We start from the raw sequence: 16,530 nt of genomic DNA on the forward strand, positions 1-16,530 counted from the left end.
AGTTAATCGTGCTAGGCAGAATGCTTGGCATTGCTGCCTCGTCGCGTCAGTATTCCACGTGGCCATGTCGCGCTAAGTCCACTACGTGATTGCTACGTGCCGAACTCCTCATCGTAGTATCGTAGTGACGTTCTGTCTGACAGGTGCTGGCCTTCTGGAGGAGGAGGTCGGTCCGGCAAATATTATGCTTTGAGTCGAGCGCAGAGCTCCGGATGCAATGCTTTAGCCTGCACCGCGGCGTAAGCTTAGGGGAGCTTCGAAGACGAGCAACTTGCGACGAGTCGAGGGGGGAACTTCCAAGACGAGTGCTTGGCCATGAGCTTAGGGCGGAGCTTCGAAGACGAGCATCTCACCGCGAGTTCAGGGCAAAGCTTCATCGACGAGGACTTGCCCATGACCTCAGGGCAGAGACAAAATCATCGCCGCGAGTTCTGGAGAGAGCTCCAAAGACGACCATCTCGCCATCGACTGAGTGTGAAGCTCCAGATCTGATCACTCCACCCTGATCCGAGGGCCGACCTTCGGATAATGGCCATCTCAGCACGAGTCGAAGGCCAACGACCTACAAGGACAGGCTGGCATAAGCCGCAAACAGATGTCCCGTTCGGAGTTCCGTGCCTCAGACATTTTGGAGCTCAGCGGCGAGCTTTCTGAACATCAGTCGCCTCGAGATATGGTGAAACGTGTAAAGCATGACTGGGAATTCGGAATGACTCGCCAGAGCGAATCTCGCAGGAGATTTCCAGTCCTTTAACATGGACGCGGGACTTCCGCTTTACAGAGAAGGCTAATATCGTTGGAGTTCCGAGATTTGTTTGCGTCAGTCTTGTGCAGTCAAACTAATGGTTAAGGCAGTGACAAGCACAAAGCTTAATCACCCAATTCAGATATCTTAGCAGTCAAGGCGTGGGTTGTTGCCCGAACTATCAGCTGGGCCTCGCTATACCCCAGGTTTCGTTCTCTTTGACGCCGATGCTGTGTTATCGGTCGTGCTGATGGCAAGATAGCACTTTCGAGGTGCTACGTGCTGCAGCGTTCGCGAAGGATACTGCCGTGCAAGCCGAAGATTGTGGAAGAGATAATGTAGTGAAGACTCGTAGAGTGCGACATCATTTGAGGAGCACAGCACGTGGCTGGCAGTCTAGGCGTTGAGCTGTGGTAGATCAGTTTGAGGTCACTGTTATGAGGGTCGCCGGTTCGTATGCACATAGTGAGTGCATTTGAAGGACGTTCTTGGTCCTTGGAGCACGCGATGCATAAGCAGGTGTGAGCCTGCGCACACCTACTGCGTTCTGGTATGCAAGAACGTTCTCCATCACGGAAAGTCGCGTGTGCGAGGTTGTTTGTGTTGATATGTTAGAGCAGGTAGGTAGAATTAATTTTAGCTGCAGCTGCTTATCTAATCGACGCTAGGGATCGTTAGCGCGCCTTGCAGCGGAGGTACCGGGCGCATGCGACAACGAACAACAGTCGTAGAGTTGCCTCTTCTCTAGAGATACCTCTTCATGATACGGAGCGTGTACGTGGAGACAAGGAGCGTCGGAAGGAAACGGCTGTACCCTCTCTTCCCCTGTGCTTCGTCTCCTGGTGTCTGTATCACCAACCATGTGTGTGTGTCCGTGGTTCGAGCTGGGGTTCGAACCGCTCTACTGGCACTCCCAAATCTGTGATCTGTTACGATTCAGCCAGATAGAAATGCCTCGCTATCGGCCTCTGCTACCGCCCTCGACATCTATCCCACCCCGCTGGCTTCGCTAGGAATCGTGAGTGTGGCGTGGAAAGTCGATGGATTCGATTGTGCATGCGCCATATATCAGTCTATCTGTTGCTCCCTCTGTGCCCATGCCCCAATCGACGACCCACTGCAAATTACGCCCTTCTACCGCTCTCGATCGACAGTAAGTGGTCTAATATGGAGGGCGAAAAAGACTTGTCTACGCACCTCCTCGACGTCGAGTCAGATCGTCCCTAGTATCACATTAGATCACACTAGTGATTGACGTCGGTCCCAGCGTCGACGCCAATATCGACCCAACGTCAACCCGACGACGACCTGTCGATATGGGAAGATCAAAAAAAACTTTTAGCACTCTTTGTTTGCATGTGTCATCCTTCTGTTAATTGTCAGTATGTTCGGTGATATTGGAAGTGGTGGAAGGCACGTACAGTGCAGGGGCCATGCTAACTATAGGAAACGTTAGCAATTTTGCGGTAAAATCAGCTGGAAAAAGCGCGCGCGTACTCTTCTCTGTATTGTTTCAAATTGACCAAATGTACCGAAGTACAGAAAATAAAGGATCAACAGTAGCCTATAATGATTCGGAACAATTGGCCGAACCTCAGCCGCGCTTGCCTCGTCATTTTCACGCTCCTTCCTGCTGTGTGCGCCTTCCGCGACACACTGATGGAGATAGTCCTCTTTCTAGAGCATCGATCGAATGAGCTGCATCATAGCGTTCGGAAGAGTGTATGTGAAAAACACAAGCTCCAAAAGAACACTTTCCGAGCTATTTCACGGTGTGGATGCAGCAGCCGTGCACAGACTTGGCTCCACAAGAGCTTCAACTCATGGACTCGAGATGCTGATTGGCTTTGTATGACCTCGTCACGCAGGGAGTGGTGTAGAGACACATATGTCCATCCCTGGAATGCTGTAGACGATTTTGAACAGTTGGCGTGGGATGTAATGGTATCCATTTTGGGCTGGAGCAGGAGGAGAAGCATTACGTTCGAGCCGCACTAAAAAGCATAAAGATGACAGAAAAGGTGTTACAACATCCTGTCTCCATGGCCCGTCGAGTGATATGAGCTACTTCGACGGCCTTTGGTACGAGTTCCTGACCGCTGTACTCGCGAGATGTTGCTCGTCCGACCATTATGCTCTCGACTTGCAGCACGCAAGTGGGAATGGATGCCTCGATTCGTTGGCACCCTAGCAGTCTGGGCACTTGGGCAATCGTCTCCCTTCAAGTGCGAGACAGATACGCTCCCGTGTGTCCCGTCGAATCTTCAGCTTTAATCGAAGGCCGCAGAGATCTTCATGAAATAAAATTGAGGAATATATGGAGGTTGATGACTGATCATGCATATGTTAACGTGCACAAATGCAGGTCCACTGACATTGCCGAGGTCGTGAACTCTCGCTCATGGAGAAGGGGATCACGAGCTGAATGTCAGACCTAGGCTCATAGTACCATTCTCCCATGGGTAGATACATGTATAGCCGACGTAACAGATAAGTACTACCATCTTCCTCGTGTTCGCGAGTTTGACTTCGAACGTCGGTTTCTCGACCACGCGACGCACCCAACGACACAACAGCAGACGATCCGCCAATATGCCCTTCAATACCGCCCTTACCCGCAAGCTCGGGATCCGTGTACCTGTCGTTCAAGGTGGCATGCAATGGGTGGGCTACGCTGAGATGGCTTCCGCCGTCTCGAATGCTGGCGGTCTCGGTATACTCACTGCTCTCACACAACCCACACCGGAGGACCTGCGGAAAGAAATCCAAAGGTGCAAGAAGATGACAAAGTATCCATTCGGTGTGAACCTTACACTTCTCCCAGCAATGGTGCCGCCGGACTACAGTGCATACGCGCAGGTTGTGCTTGATGAAGGGATCCGAATCGTCGAGACAGCCGGCAATAGTCCTGGCCCAATCATCAAGCAACTGAAGGAGGCTGATCCACCTTGTGTTATCCTGCACAAATGTACTACTATCAGACATGCCATGAGTGCAGTCAAGCTAGGCGTTGACTTCTTATCCATCGATGGCTTCGAATGTGCCGGTCATGTTGGCGAGACAGACATCACCAACTTAATCCTCCTCAGCCGAGCACGACAAACGATGCCGATCCCGTTCATCGCTTCCGGCGGCTTTGCGGACGGACAGGGTTTAGCAGCTGCCATTAGCTTGGGCGCTGAAGGCATCAACATGGGAACTCGGTTCATGTGCACGGTCGAAGCCCCCATCCACCACAACATCAAGCAGTCGATCGTGGATGCGCAAGAGACAGATACAGAGCTAGTGCTCAGACGATGGAAGAATACGAGCAGGTTGTTCAAGAACAAGGTGACCGCCGAGGCCACCAGGGTAGAGCGGGAGAGCACAACAGGGAAGTTCGAGGAGGTTGCACCGTTCGTGAGCGGCAAGCGTGGCCGACAAGTCTTTTTGAACGGTGACAAGGATTTTGGCGTACGTGTAAAGCATGAAAGATATCACATGCATCCGCTAATATGGCATACAGGTCTGGACAGCCGGTCAAGTCATCGGCCTCATCCACGACATCCCCACTTGCCAGGACTTGGTTAGCAGGATCGAGAAGGAAGCCATCGAGACTCTCACCGGAGCCAACAAACTCATCGTTGACAAGCAGCCAGAAGCAGACATCAGAGGCAAGCCGATTGGCGATGTCTCATCAGATCTGAAGCGAAGCGAGACCGCTAGGAAGAATCCTGGTGAGGCGCAGATATATGATATTGGGAAGAGTAAACTATAGATTGCTCGATGTATATGGCCATGCAGCCCGATATCTCTATTGTCTCCCGAATTCGCTGGGGGTCAAAGTTGGTATCGTCCATTCAATTCGACCATTCTGATAACCTACTCAACCATCTCTTCATACTAAAGGGTCCTTGAAAGCATCCTCGTGGCCCTGTTCGATTGCTTGCGGCCTTTTCGCTCCATCCACCGTTCTCGACCCACAAGACTATTAGCTTGCATGGCTCACGCACGATAAAGTATGATCACTGGCGAAGCGCTATCAACGACAATATGCCCGATCATGAGTCGAATCGTATCGTTGCCTGTCCCAGTAAGGTAGACGGAGCACGTGTCCGGTGTCCATGGAGCGCATTACTACCGCGATTGTGAGGTTTCGCTGTCTGTTGGCAGTGCTATGATTGCAGGAGTTGTGATGGTCGTTGCCACGGCGGCAGTCTTAGCTGCGGGTTTCGCTGAAGCTGCAGTGACAGTCAGGATATCTGAGAAAGTACTCGTCATGAGCTCGATGACAATGAGCATTGCTTCTGTATGAATTTGGCGAGATTGGAAATGACTGACAAACGAGCTGCCTTGTATCTTTCCGCTACACAAGATACCTGCTTGTGCAAGCAAACCTCGTCTTTGTAGATGAAGCCGAAACGCTTCCATGACGGCTCTCGTTAGTGTATATGATTGTGGGCGAGTGCGAGCTTTGTGTGCTTGTAGCGAACACGGCGTAGATGTCGCGATGCTAAGTTACACCGGTGGCTTTGATATTCAGCTATACTGGTGTTACGCACAGATAATCACAAACCGAACGCCACGCTTGGTAAACGACACAAAGACTGCTAGACACGGCTTTCATGTCCCGCGATGCTGCTTTTCTCGCCACTGTAAACATCTGGACCATGAAGTCCGAATTACGACTCGCTGACCTCCCTTCTATGCACACCCGGCGGTAGCTTCTCCACCAAATGTCGACTCGCCCTCCAGACCTCGATCAAGTTGTCCTCTGCGGCCGAACACATGACCCATGGGTCGTTCTTGTTCCAGCTGAAGTCACTCACACGATTAGTGTGACCTCCATGCATGAACAGCATCTCCGGCGGCCCATCCTCTGCATCTTCCGGCGTCTGCTCCATGCCTGCTCGTGAGAGATCCCAGAAGATGATACGGCGGTCGTCTGATGACGAAGCGAGTATCGCTGGGTCGGTTGGATGCCAATCGATCTTGGTGATGACGTCCTTGTGGCCTTCGAGGGAGTGAATCTTGCCGTGGTCGGCGAAGCGGAGATCGAAGACGCCAATCGTTTGATCAGCAGAGCCGGTAGCGAAAAGTTTGTCAAGCGTTGGGTGGAAGGCAAGACTATTGATCGCATCGGTATGCGCATTCACGAAATCAATTGCTGGTCGTGCGGTGTCTTTGCAGCGCATATCCATAAGCTTGAATGTCATATCGTCGGAGACAGAGCCAAAGAGATTCTCTGCGAAAGTAGGATGGTATTGTATATCATTGACAGTGGCAGAATGATGAGTGTAAGTTGTCTTCGGCTTGATGGTCTTGGTGTCGAGCGTGAAGTCATTCTTGAGGTCCCATAGATTGACAGTCCCGTCGTTGCTCCCCGAGAGAAGCTGTCCCGCCACATGCGGGTTCCACTCTAACGCGAACCCCTCCTTAGTGTGTCCGGCGAGCGTTGCCTGTGGTTTGATGCCTCCGGATGGCACAGCAGAGTGCTTTGTTCGATCCCACACATACACATTACCGTCCTTGGCCCAGGTGGCAATGATCTCAGGGTTCTGAGGTTGGTAGCGGGCTTTGTTGACTTCTCCTGGATGTTGAATTTTCTGGACGATCGTAAATTTGATCTGCTCCTTACTTGCTCCGTGGCCACCCAGTTCCTCTGTTTGCGCGTTGTAGTCGGCGATGTTGGCAGGCGGTGGGTTTGGCAGCTCGAAGTGACCGATTTGTAAATAGTCATTGTGGCCAGGAGTATCAGATGTGTGTGTACCGAGGATGAGTCGGTGGGTCCGCATTGGTTTGCCAGGCACTTCCTTCACGTCTGGCAGCCATTGGGTAGTGAGTGTTGGCCATTCCAGTGCACGGCTGTACATGATATCGTATAGGAAGACGCTGTTCTTCTTCCTGATCAACGTTGTCAGTGTCTGGACTTATTGCTAGTTTGTATAAGTGGATGTTACCAGATCTTGTACCTATCAAGGTTGTTAGAATCATCATTGTCTCGCATAAGCTTTTTTCAGTGATGTACTCACTCCTCCAGAAGCACCTTTGCTTGCATCGCTTCCTGGTCCATGTCGCTGCCATTGTCCGCCATATTGATGTTGGTATGGGTGTATCAGTGACTTCTTGAGAGTCAGTCGCCAACAGAGCGCGTGAAGCTCGCGTGTCTTATCAGCAGAAGGATCTATCCGGCGCCACTCGGGATCTGCCGCACTTCCGAATACCATCATCATCTGGAGCACTTACTCAAAGCCTTGCTCGATTACAACGACTCCGAGTCAGAACGCCGCCACCCCATCCCTCTTCCTGCACGTCTAATATCAGTACAAATCAACTCGTGAACGAAGTCCCCGGATTTTCGCCACCGCTACTATGGGTATGTGATCGTCAGCACACCGCCACCACAAGGTGAGTGCCTGCTGACATGAGTTCTCAGGTGTCCCCAAGTTCTTCCGCTGGATGTCAGAGCGATATCCAGCCATCTCCCAGCTCATCGCCGAGAACCGCATACCCGAGTTCGATTGCCTCTACCTCGATATGAACGGCATCATCCATAATTGCACCCACAACGACAGTGGCTCCTCGATCACGAAACATGTCACCGAGGAGGACATGTTCATCAAGATATTCAACTATATCGAGCATCTTTTCGGCAAGATCAAGCCACAGCAACTCTTCTTCATGGCCATCGATGGAGTAGCTCCTCGCGCCAAGATGAACCAGCAGCGTGCACGTCGTTTCCGAACAGCACGTGATAACGAGGAAGCGCGAGAGAAGGCGATCAAGGAGGGTAAAGAGTTGCCAAAGGAGGATCCATTCGACTCGAATTGCATCACACCCGGTACCGAGTTCATGGCCCGTTTGACACAGCAGCTCAAGTACTTCGTTGCGAAGAAAGTCAGCGAGGATCTTGACTGGCAGGGCTGCGAGATCGTCCTCTCTGGTCACGAGGTTCCTGGTGAAGGCGAGCACAAGATCATGGAGTACATCCGACAAGCAAAGAGTCAGCCGAACTACAATCCGAACGTGCGTCACTGCCTTTATGGTTTGGATGCCGATCTGATCATGTTAGGCTTGTTATCGCACGATCCGCATTTCTGTTTGTTGCGTGAGGAGGTAACGTTCGGCAGACAAGGCAAGGCGAAGAATACAGAGCTGGAGCATCAGAACTTCTACCTGATGCACTTGTGCATCGTTCGGGAGTATCTGGAGCTGGAATTCCAGCAGTTGAAAGAGCCGGGTATTTTGAGCGTGCCTTTCGACATGGAGCGTGTGATTGATGATTTCATTCTTATGGCCTTCTTCGTGGGTAATGATTTCTTGCCAAATCTACCCCACCTACACATCAATGAGGGCGCTCTTTCGCTCATGTTTGGCGTCTACAAGCAAGTGCTGCCGAAGGCTGGTGGGTACATCAACGAAGGCGGTGTCATTAACCTCAAGAGACTGGAGATACTTCTGGACGAGCTAAGCCATGTTGAATACAGGCATTTCGAGTCGGAGCACTCCGATGCAAGCTGGCTCAAGGACAAGTCATTGAAAAAGGAGGATGTCATGGAGAAGGTCAAGCGTAAGGGCGGCATTCAGTCCATGACTTCGGGCCAGAAAGAGTTGTACCAGGTCATCAAGCGGTACGTCAATACTAGAAGTATTGGCGAGACACAGCCAGGACCATTGGATCTGTCGACCACGCTGAAGGCCACCGATCGATTTTTTGTTGAAGAGCTGGCTAAGAGCCTGCATTTGCAATACAAGACTGTCGCGGACGACTCGGGTGACCGTCACGTCCAGCTCGCCTTTCCTCCACGCCCAGAAATGGACGGTGAGGACGACGAAGAAGATGAGGAGGCGCAGAATGCACTACTACGGGTGTTCAAGCAATACGATCGTGCGAAGATTGAGGATGTTTCAGTTGAGCAGGCGCAGATGAAGGCGCAGGAGAAGTACGACAACAAGTTCTTGGAATGGAAGAACAAGCATTACACAGACAAATTCGAGTGGGATCGCGACAATGATGCTGAGCTGACGGAGCTAACGGAGAATTACGTTCAGGGCCTGCAGTGGGTCTTGTTCTACTACTATCGAGGAGTGGCAAGCTGGCCATGGTACTACAAATATCATTACTCGCCCATGATTTCCGATGTCAAGAAGGGTCTGAAGGCGGACATGAACTTCCAGCTTGGTCAGCCATTTCGGCCGTTTCAGCAATTGATGGGTGTGCTTCCGGAGCGAAGCAAGAAGATTGTGCCGCAGATTTACTGGCCGCTCATGATGGAGGAGAGCAGTCCAATCATCGACTTCTATCCTCGTGATTTCGAGCTAGACATGAATGGCAAGAAGCAGGAGTGGGAGGCCGTGGTCAAGATTCCGTTCATTGACGAGAAGAGGTTGTTGGCTGGTATGGCGCCGAAAGACGCCATGCTGTCGGATGCTGAAAAGCATCGCAACTCCTTCGGCGTCACATTGAAGTTTGTCTACGATGCCATGACGGACTACACCCACCCGAGTAGTATGCCCGGCATCTTTCCGGATTTGGAGCATTGCCATTGCGTGGAAAATATATTTGAATTGCCGACTATGGAAGGCCTCGACTACCATATCGGTTTGGTGCCTGGTGTGAAGCTTGGTGCGGCGGCGCTGTCTGGCTTTCCGAGCCTGCATACTTTAGCGCACACTGGCACTCTTGGCTTTCATGGCGTCAACGTCTTCCAGCAGGACAGTAGGAATGAAAGCATGGTCGTTACGTTGTCCGAAGGGGAGGAGAAAGGCACAGCTGCCCATGCTATGGCACGGCTTGGCTTGGCAGTGCACGCTGGGTACCCATTCTTGTCCGAGGGCAAGGTCGTTGCTGTCAGCGACGAGATGTTTTCATACAGGCTCGCTGACCCAAGCTCGCCTGCAGAGGGTGCGAACGTTGTGCAGACACCACACCAGCCGCAGAATCTTGCGGACTGGAAGAAGAAAGCTGATCGTATTGGGAAAACATACTCAAAACGTCTTGGTATGGAAATTGGAGAGGTCGAGAGCTTGATTACCATTGACACGCTTATTGGCCTGCGCAAAGCTGAGGACGGCGCCACGATCAAGGAATACGCGCCCATGTCGGGCCGAGAGCCAGATTTTGCCACTCAGACCATCGTCGACCGAGTCATCAGTGAGGAACAGCGCTTCCTGGAGAAGGCAGCTGTTCCCATAGAGGAGGAGTTCCCTGTTAATACTCGCGCATTCTTCCTAGGCGATATGGCTTATGGCCGCCCACTGGAGATTACTGGTCACCAGTCGGGCGGTAAGGCCGAAGTCTGGGTGAGCATACTCGTGGGCCGCGAGCCTGAGTTCGGCAGAGACATCGCGTTCCAGGCTGAGCGAGCAGACCCGTATAGGCCTTCGTATCAGGTGGCCAAGATGCTGCACCTGCATCCTTTGGTGCTGTCGAAGCTTACGAGCTCCTTCAACGTCAATTCCTCTGGGCTGCGCCTGAACTTGGGTCTGAACCTGAAGTTCGAGGCGAAAAAGATGAAGGTTCTTGGTTACAGCAGGAAGAACGCTAGCGGATGGGAGTACAGTGACAAGGCTGTCAATCTGCTTGTCGGGTACATGACACAGTTTCCGGAGTTCATTGCAGCTATCCAAGACCATCCTACAGGCGACGGTTGGGAGGATACTAATTTCTACTCTGACCCACAGACGGCGAAGGCCAGAATGAAGGAGATCGGCGCTTGGCTGAAGACCGTTGAGACCAAGGCTTTCGAGCGCGTGCCGCTCGAGGCCGAGCAGCTTGACGGCAATACAGTCATGAAGATTGAGCAGGCGGCTGATCAGAACAATGTCAACGGTCAGAAAGTGGACGGCAAGAAGATGGCTGGGGTCCCGCGTATGGCTTTGCTGAAGCCGCAGGACGCGGAAATGAGGACGCAGCATCAGAAGTATCGTCTCGGCGATCGCGTGGTGTACGTGCTAGACTCTGGACGAGTGCCTATCGCTATGCGTGGTACGGTCGTCGGCTTGACACGTACGAGCCGACAGACTCTGCTCGATGTGGTCTTCGATTCAAAGTTCATGTCTGGCACGACACTCAATGATCGTTGCTCGCCGTTCAGAGGAAGCACAGTCCCTAGTAATGCTGTGCTGAATTTGAGCGAAAAGCAAGTAATTGCTATGAGTCAGGCGGGCAAGGCTAGGATGCCACAACAGCAGCATCTATCCTTAAGGCCTGGTCAGCATGCCGGTGGTGCCAACATGAACGGTGGGGCTTATGGCCTGCCCGGCGGTCCTCAGTACCGGCAGGCTGATGCGCCCCCTATGCTGAGAGGTGGGTACGCGCAGAGAGCCCGCGGTGGTGTGCCGAATGGAGCGCCACAGCAGAATGGTCAAGGCTTTGCGACTCGTGGTCGAGGTGGACTTGGCTTCCAACAGGCCAATGGAGATGGTGCGCATCGTGGTGGTGGCCGAGGTGGCATGAACGGCGATGCAAGAGGCTTCGCTCCTCGTGGTCGTGGTGGTGGCAATCGCCAGGGCTACAATGTGATCGACAATAGTGATCCAACCGAGGGAGTGGTCAGGAACAACCCTTCTTTCCGGCCGCAGAGCTACAGCAGTGTGCCACCACCAGCAGACTTGAACGCTGCGAGGGGCAACGGTAGAGGACGTGGACGTGGTGGTAGAGGCAGAGGTGGGAGGGGTAGAGGCGAGACGGTCGTTACGTGAATATGATAGCACGAGATATTGAACGACTTGATCTCTTACGGTAATCTCTTGGCCGATCCGTGTTTGCCATCATCCGAGAGCTGTCTGATTAGGCGTCGCATCGGCCTCGGACAGTATCAACACTTTTATCAGGGAGCACGAGATTTACGATAGGGCCAAGGAAGGCAAGTGTCTCGAGCGAGTTCACGAGGCTACGGAGACGGATAATCAAGATATTCGAGAAAGTTTTGCTTCCCCAAAACGGTCAGGTTGTGAGTCTAGTAGCTGGCGAAAGCTCGAGATAAGTACTCTGTAAAAGTGAATGAATATTGTCGACCCCCCGTGTCATGGTATCATCATCGCAAATCCGTCACCAAATCCCACTGGCCGCTACAGTAGCCTGAGAGATCCAATATCTGACCGAGAGATGGGTGAAAGCAACGGCTTGAGGAGCTGTGGTTATAGTGATGGTAGAAGTCGTGGTTGCTGTTCGATAGCTTGACGTCGAGCTAGACCACTATGCTGATCATGTCATTATTGTCTCAGCTCCAGGAAAGAAGTGTTTAAGAAGTAGCGGCGGATATTGCCGTACCAATGAGGAGATGTTGACCCCACTCCAATGTCACGCTTGTCGACCACGCGTTGCGTTCGCGACGTTGCGCGACCTCTTCCTCCATCATCGACGCTGCCTCATGATACAGCTCTTCTTGCCAGCCAAGACCGTACCGATGATGTGTTGTCTGCGCCATACCCGACAGGCAACAGGATAATGGGTGTCATGCTGACGACACTGCTGCCTCGATGCCTTGAAATCTCTGAAGGCCGCGAAGGCAACTTTCCGATCAAGGCGAACTTGGGCGGCCTCCGATCAAGCCTCAGCGAGAAAAGTGGACTTGATCCTAGGCTCGCCCTTGATGAGATTGCAACCAGTCACAGCGTGCGAGTCGTTCGCCCGAGCTGTACGCCATGTACACCTAATCGCCAGCGCGCCTGTGCTTGGCCTCCTCAGTGTGGCGGTGAATTGTCGTCTTTGCCTTACCTCGATCCTAGGCCGCCTCACTAGTACTCTGGTGAGTATACAAAAGTTGCAGGGAGTACAATGCCCCCCTGAAATAGGTCTTTCGTCGTCTCATTCACTTCCTTCGAGCTTTGGTGAGCATCGACCCCTCTGCTGACTCCAAAGAAATCGATTGCTCCCAGGTTCCCAGTAGACTCGAGCTTGCGTTCAGCCACTTCAGCCTTGTCATCCGCAGCTAACCTGAGCTAGACGCAAGGAATGGCTTCACAAGAGTGCCCGCCAAATGGCTGGGGATCAGACGATGCAGGGGAAGGCCCATCCCAGCCGCACCCATATAACCCACAGATATCCGACCGCGGCCAAATATATTGTGCCAGCTGCAATCCCTTCATCTTTGAGCCATGGCTCTGTGTAAGTGGTGTTACAGTGCATCAGGTAGAACCAAGCTGATCAATCGTAACAGGCCGACTCCAATCATCTGTTCCCTGGCTTCAATGCCAATTGGAGGGACCCGCAGCTTGAGACGCTTCAAGCGCAAAACACTGCTTCGCCACTAGCAACGCAATCGACGATGTTTAGCGATGCAACCAACAGCGGGTCCTCCTATTATCCCAATGACTTACCGTATGTGGCCGGATATCACGAGCTCGGTCTCGCCACGGGCCTTTCTACGAGCACAGATTGGACGGGAAGTCTGCAGAACACCAATGCTGGATGTGGCGACGGCACCGGCTTTTCCGTCGAGCAGTATGATGTTCCGGAAGTCTCTCGTGCTTTTCTGGACGTCGGTGCTCACGTCGTGCCTGAACGACCTCCTGATCTCGAGCCATTACAACCCGATCTGTCTAGCAGTCAAGTGGATACGCTTGAGCGCTTTCGTCAAAGATGGGCTACCCAGGGCCACTTTCCCACCGACGCTGAGATCCAGTCCATTGCTACCCTTGAGCAATTGGGTCCCGACGTTGTGCAAGCATGGTTTCAAGCATACTTGCATGCCTCAGTCACATCATCTACGAGCGCTACCACTGGCTCGTCGAAAGGCAAGCAGAAGCTGCCGCCTACTCAAGATCCCAGCAAGCCATCCCAGACGGTCGCAGAAGTCCGACAATGGTCTAGGAATAAGTTTTGGCAAGTATGCAAACGGGCGCAGACTCAGAATTCGCGAACCGATCTACAGTTTCAGTGCACATCCGGCTGCTCTTATTCTACTGACAAAATCGATGCATGGCGGAGGCATGAGCTAGGCTGGCAGCCACAGGAATTTTGGCATTGCGTCTGTTGCAGAAGCATTGGTGCGACTCCGTTCATTTGCGCTCGAAAGGATAAATTCCTCGACCACCTCAGGGCTGCTCACGAGCACATCAATAAGGCGCTTTACACGACTTTGCGAAATCATTCCGAAGTGACTGACGCAGCCGGCTTCGAACTTCAATGTAAATTCGTTGATACTCTAGGACGTCCATGTCCATCAACGTTTGGCTCTTGGGAGGACCGAGTACACCATTATCTTGCTCATTTCAGAGGTCAGATATCGTATGGCCCATGGAATCTGCTGTATGGCCGCAATAAGTGGTTCGATGACGACGATGCTGATGGGCAAGGAGGGCCTAACGGGTTCAAACAGAATGGCTCACTCAACGCACCTGATTCGTCGCCTACTTCCAGTGATGAGTCGGGTTTTGGTACGAGGTCTGGTGGCCAAAATGAACAGCAACATGGCCAACGTGGACACGCTGCGACACTGGCAGCCGGCAAGCAAACGTGGCCACTTGAGGCTGTGTCCGCAGCTCCGGAACCACTGAAGTGCAGGGAGTGCTCAACACAGCAACGAACTAGACCGACGCTGCTGATCCATGTCCCCACTGCTCGATTGTCGAAGCCGCCTCTCAACGCCAGGTATCTTGCTCTCGATCATACATGGGCAGCAAAGTCTCCTAAGTCAAGAACCTTGGCCAGCGCGACTTTCAATGCTACTACGGACCTGCTGTTGACGGATGAACGCTTGCCGATTCCCCTTGAGCAACTTAGAGCATTCGCTCACGGTATCGGCTACGCCTACTTGTGGATCGCAGAGCTCTGTGAACCGCAGAGCCGAAGTTGCGTTTTGCGTAGCATTCAGGAACGCGCGTCGCTCCACATGGTATCTGTACGCTGTCCAGAACGTCCGCAGAGTTTGCTACATTTCGCCTGTGACAGTGCGCATGTGAAGGAGGTCCATGCGTGGGCGCACCACCACGGCACCATCTCACACGTGAGAAACCTTGGCCACGGATCTTATGGCATTGTGGACGAGGTGAAAGTGAATCCTGGCCAGCAAGTACTTGCTCGGAAAGAGCTATCAACGTCTCGCCTAAAAAACCGGCAAGGAAATGCAAAGCTCCAGGAGGTTTTGATCATGCAGAGGCTCAATCACCGACACATATCGCACTCGAAGTCGGCGTACTACGATCATACAATGCAGTCCTGGAATATCCTGATGTCACCGGTGGCAGATGGCACGCTCCGCGAATACATGGCCGAGCCCAGCAGATGGCCGGACCGGCGGAGGTACATCGCAAAGTGGTACCTTTGTCTTGCAGCAGCCCTCGAGTACATGCATAGCGCTTCCTGCCGCCACAAGGATATCAAGCCGGCCAACATACTCGTGAGTGGCCAAGATGTGCTGCTCACCGATTTCGGCACCTCACACGACTACATAGACTCTCCCGTCGAGTCATGGACTGAAGGCCACGCTCTCATGACGCCGAGGTATGCAGCCCCTGAGGTTGTACTTGAGCAACGACGTGGTACCAAGGCCGATGTTTTCTCACTAGGCTGTGTCTATGCCGAGATGTTGACCACCGAGCTCGGGCACACCGTTGAAAGTATGCACCAAAGTTGTGGCATGAGTGGCAGAGCCACTTATGCACAGCATATCGAGCAACTACGACAATGGCTTGACATACTGAGCAGCAAGACCACCGCTTCTCTGCACCAGAGGATCATAACTGTGTGCAGAAGTATGATCAGCCCTGATGCGGGCAATAGACCGTCGGCGAAAGGTGTTCTCGACAGTATCTCCGCAAGATCCACTACCGCTTCACACGACCAATGTCTGTGTCTCAGCAGTAGAACGCCGGATACATCTCTCCCTCGCTCTTGCTTGGAGACTAGGATGCCTTCTGCAGCACAGCATGAGTTGCTTGCCAAATCACAGAGACTCAGGTCCGGCCGCGGCCGCCGTTGTAGATCCAGAGTCGTACGCACAGTTCCACAAGTCACAAATCCCGACAAGGTCTATGCCCACCAGCAGCTCTGGTTTCACCGGCCAGTACCGGCCTACAGACCGCACAAGTCGACCTCAGCAATATCAGCCTTTATGATGTGCTCGTTCATTTTGAACGGTGGCTTCCTTAGCATGTACCTGGAAACGCAAATTACGCATTCGAGCATAGTAATCTCAATCGTGTTCTCACAGGGCATGCTCGCACTAGATTTCATCGGAACCTCCGACCCCAAGATCTACACCAATCACGACCACAGAAGATTCAAGAAGCTCTACTGGAAAGTCCTCTGCATAGTGAGAGTCGTCGTATCCTCACATCGAGGCACCAAAACCCAGCTTACAGACCGCAGGTGTGTTACGAGGACACACGGTGAGCTGATGGTGCTTCCGTCGATGCTGAGATGTTTCGATGCCGCGACGATAGGCGCTTTACTGTCGTTACTGGGGCATGCAATTGAGTCCAGGCTTGAGGACCAGATCCGCACTATCGCCACTGCGGTTGCTTGCGCCCAAACGAGCCTCCTACCTACCCTTGACACTCAGCTGTGTCTCGTCTAGTTAATCTGATAAATTTACTTGCTTTGTAGGCGCCTATAGCATAGTATAGACTCTATCGAACATACCTGACATTCTGCAATCAGCACAAATGGCCTCAGCCCAATGTACATGCAGCACAGTAACAAGACTACATTCTCTGCAATATTGACGAACCTGAAGTATGCTGCCTCTTGGCTGTCCGCATGGATCAAGATCCGCCACACCCGATGGCGAGATTCGACTGGCCATGCTCCTCGGCACAGTGTTCCGAATGTCAGTCTTATGCCAACCCTCTGAGGGACA

The 16,530-nt window shown here is 52.6% G+C and overlaps 4 protein-coding genes across 4 annotated transcripts; 3 read left to right on the forward strand and 1 right to left on the reverse strand.

The window, feature by feature from the left end:
* Nucleotides 1-3,337: 3,337 nt before the first annotated feature.
* On the forward strand, nt 3,338-4,502 carry LTS14_000259 (uncharacterized protein; the record flags this gene model as incomplete). The annotated part of the gene is made up of 2 exons (XM_064832973.1): nt 3,338-4,198; nt 4,251-4,502. 2 exons carry the CDS (start codon nt 3,338-3,340, stop codon nt 4,500-4,502), a joined length of 1,113 nt encoding a protein of 370 aa, XP_064699242.1.
* A 904-nt stretch (nt 4,503-5,406) lies between these two features.
* HAT2 (Histone acetyltransferase type B subunit 2) lies at nt 5,407-6,818 on the reverse strand (the record flags this gene model as incomplete). Its single annotated transcript, XM_064832974.1, has 2 exons — nt 5,407-6,628; nt 6,757-6,818. 2 exons carry the CDS (start codon nt 6,816-6,818, stop codon nt 5,407-5,409), a joined length of 1,284 nt encoding a protein of 427 aa, XP_064699243.1.
* Nucleotides 6,819-7,096: 278 nt separating this feature from the next.
* On the forward strand, nt 7,097-11,428 carry exo2 (exonuclease II Exo2; the record flags this gene model as incomplete). Its single annotated transcript, XM_064832975.1, has 2 exons — nt 7,097-7,100; nt 7,161-11,428. 2 exons carry the CDS (start codon nt 7,097-7,099, stop codon nt 11,426-11,428), a joined length of 4,272 nt encoding a protein of 1,423 aa, XP_064699244.1.
* A 1,255-nt stretch (nt 11,429-12,683) lies between these two features.
* On the forward strand, nt 12,684-16,064 carry LTS14_000262 (uncharacterized protein; the record flags this gene model as incomplete). Its single annotated transcript, XM_064832976.1, has 3 exons — nt 12,684-12,836; nt 12,889-15,984; nt 16,041-16,064. The coding sequence occupies 3 exons, from the start codon at nt 12,684-12,686 to the stop codon at nt 16,062-16,064; spliced, it is 3,273 nt and encodes a 1,090-aa protein (XP_064699245.1).
* Between the last annotated feature and the right edge of the window lie 466 nt (nt 16,065-16,530).

This window comes from Recurvomyces mirabilis (assembly GCF_035927965.1).
Source record: "Recurvomyces mirabilis strain CCFEE 5264 chromosome Unknown scaffold_1, whole genome shotgun sequence".
NCBI classification, from domain to species: domain Eukaryota; kingdom Fungi; phylum Ascomycota; class Dothideomycetes; order Mycosphaerellales; family Teratosphaeriaceae; genus Recurvomyces; species Recurvomyces mirabilis.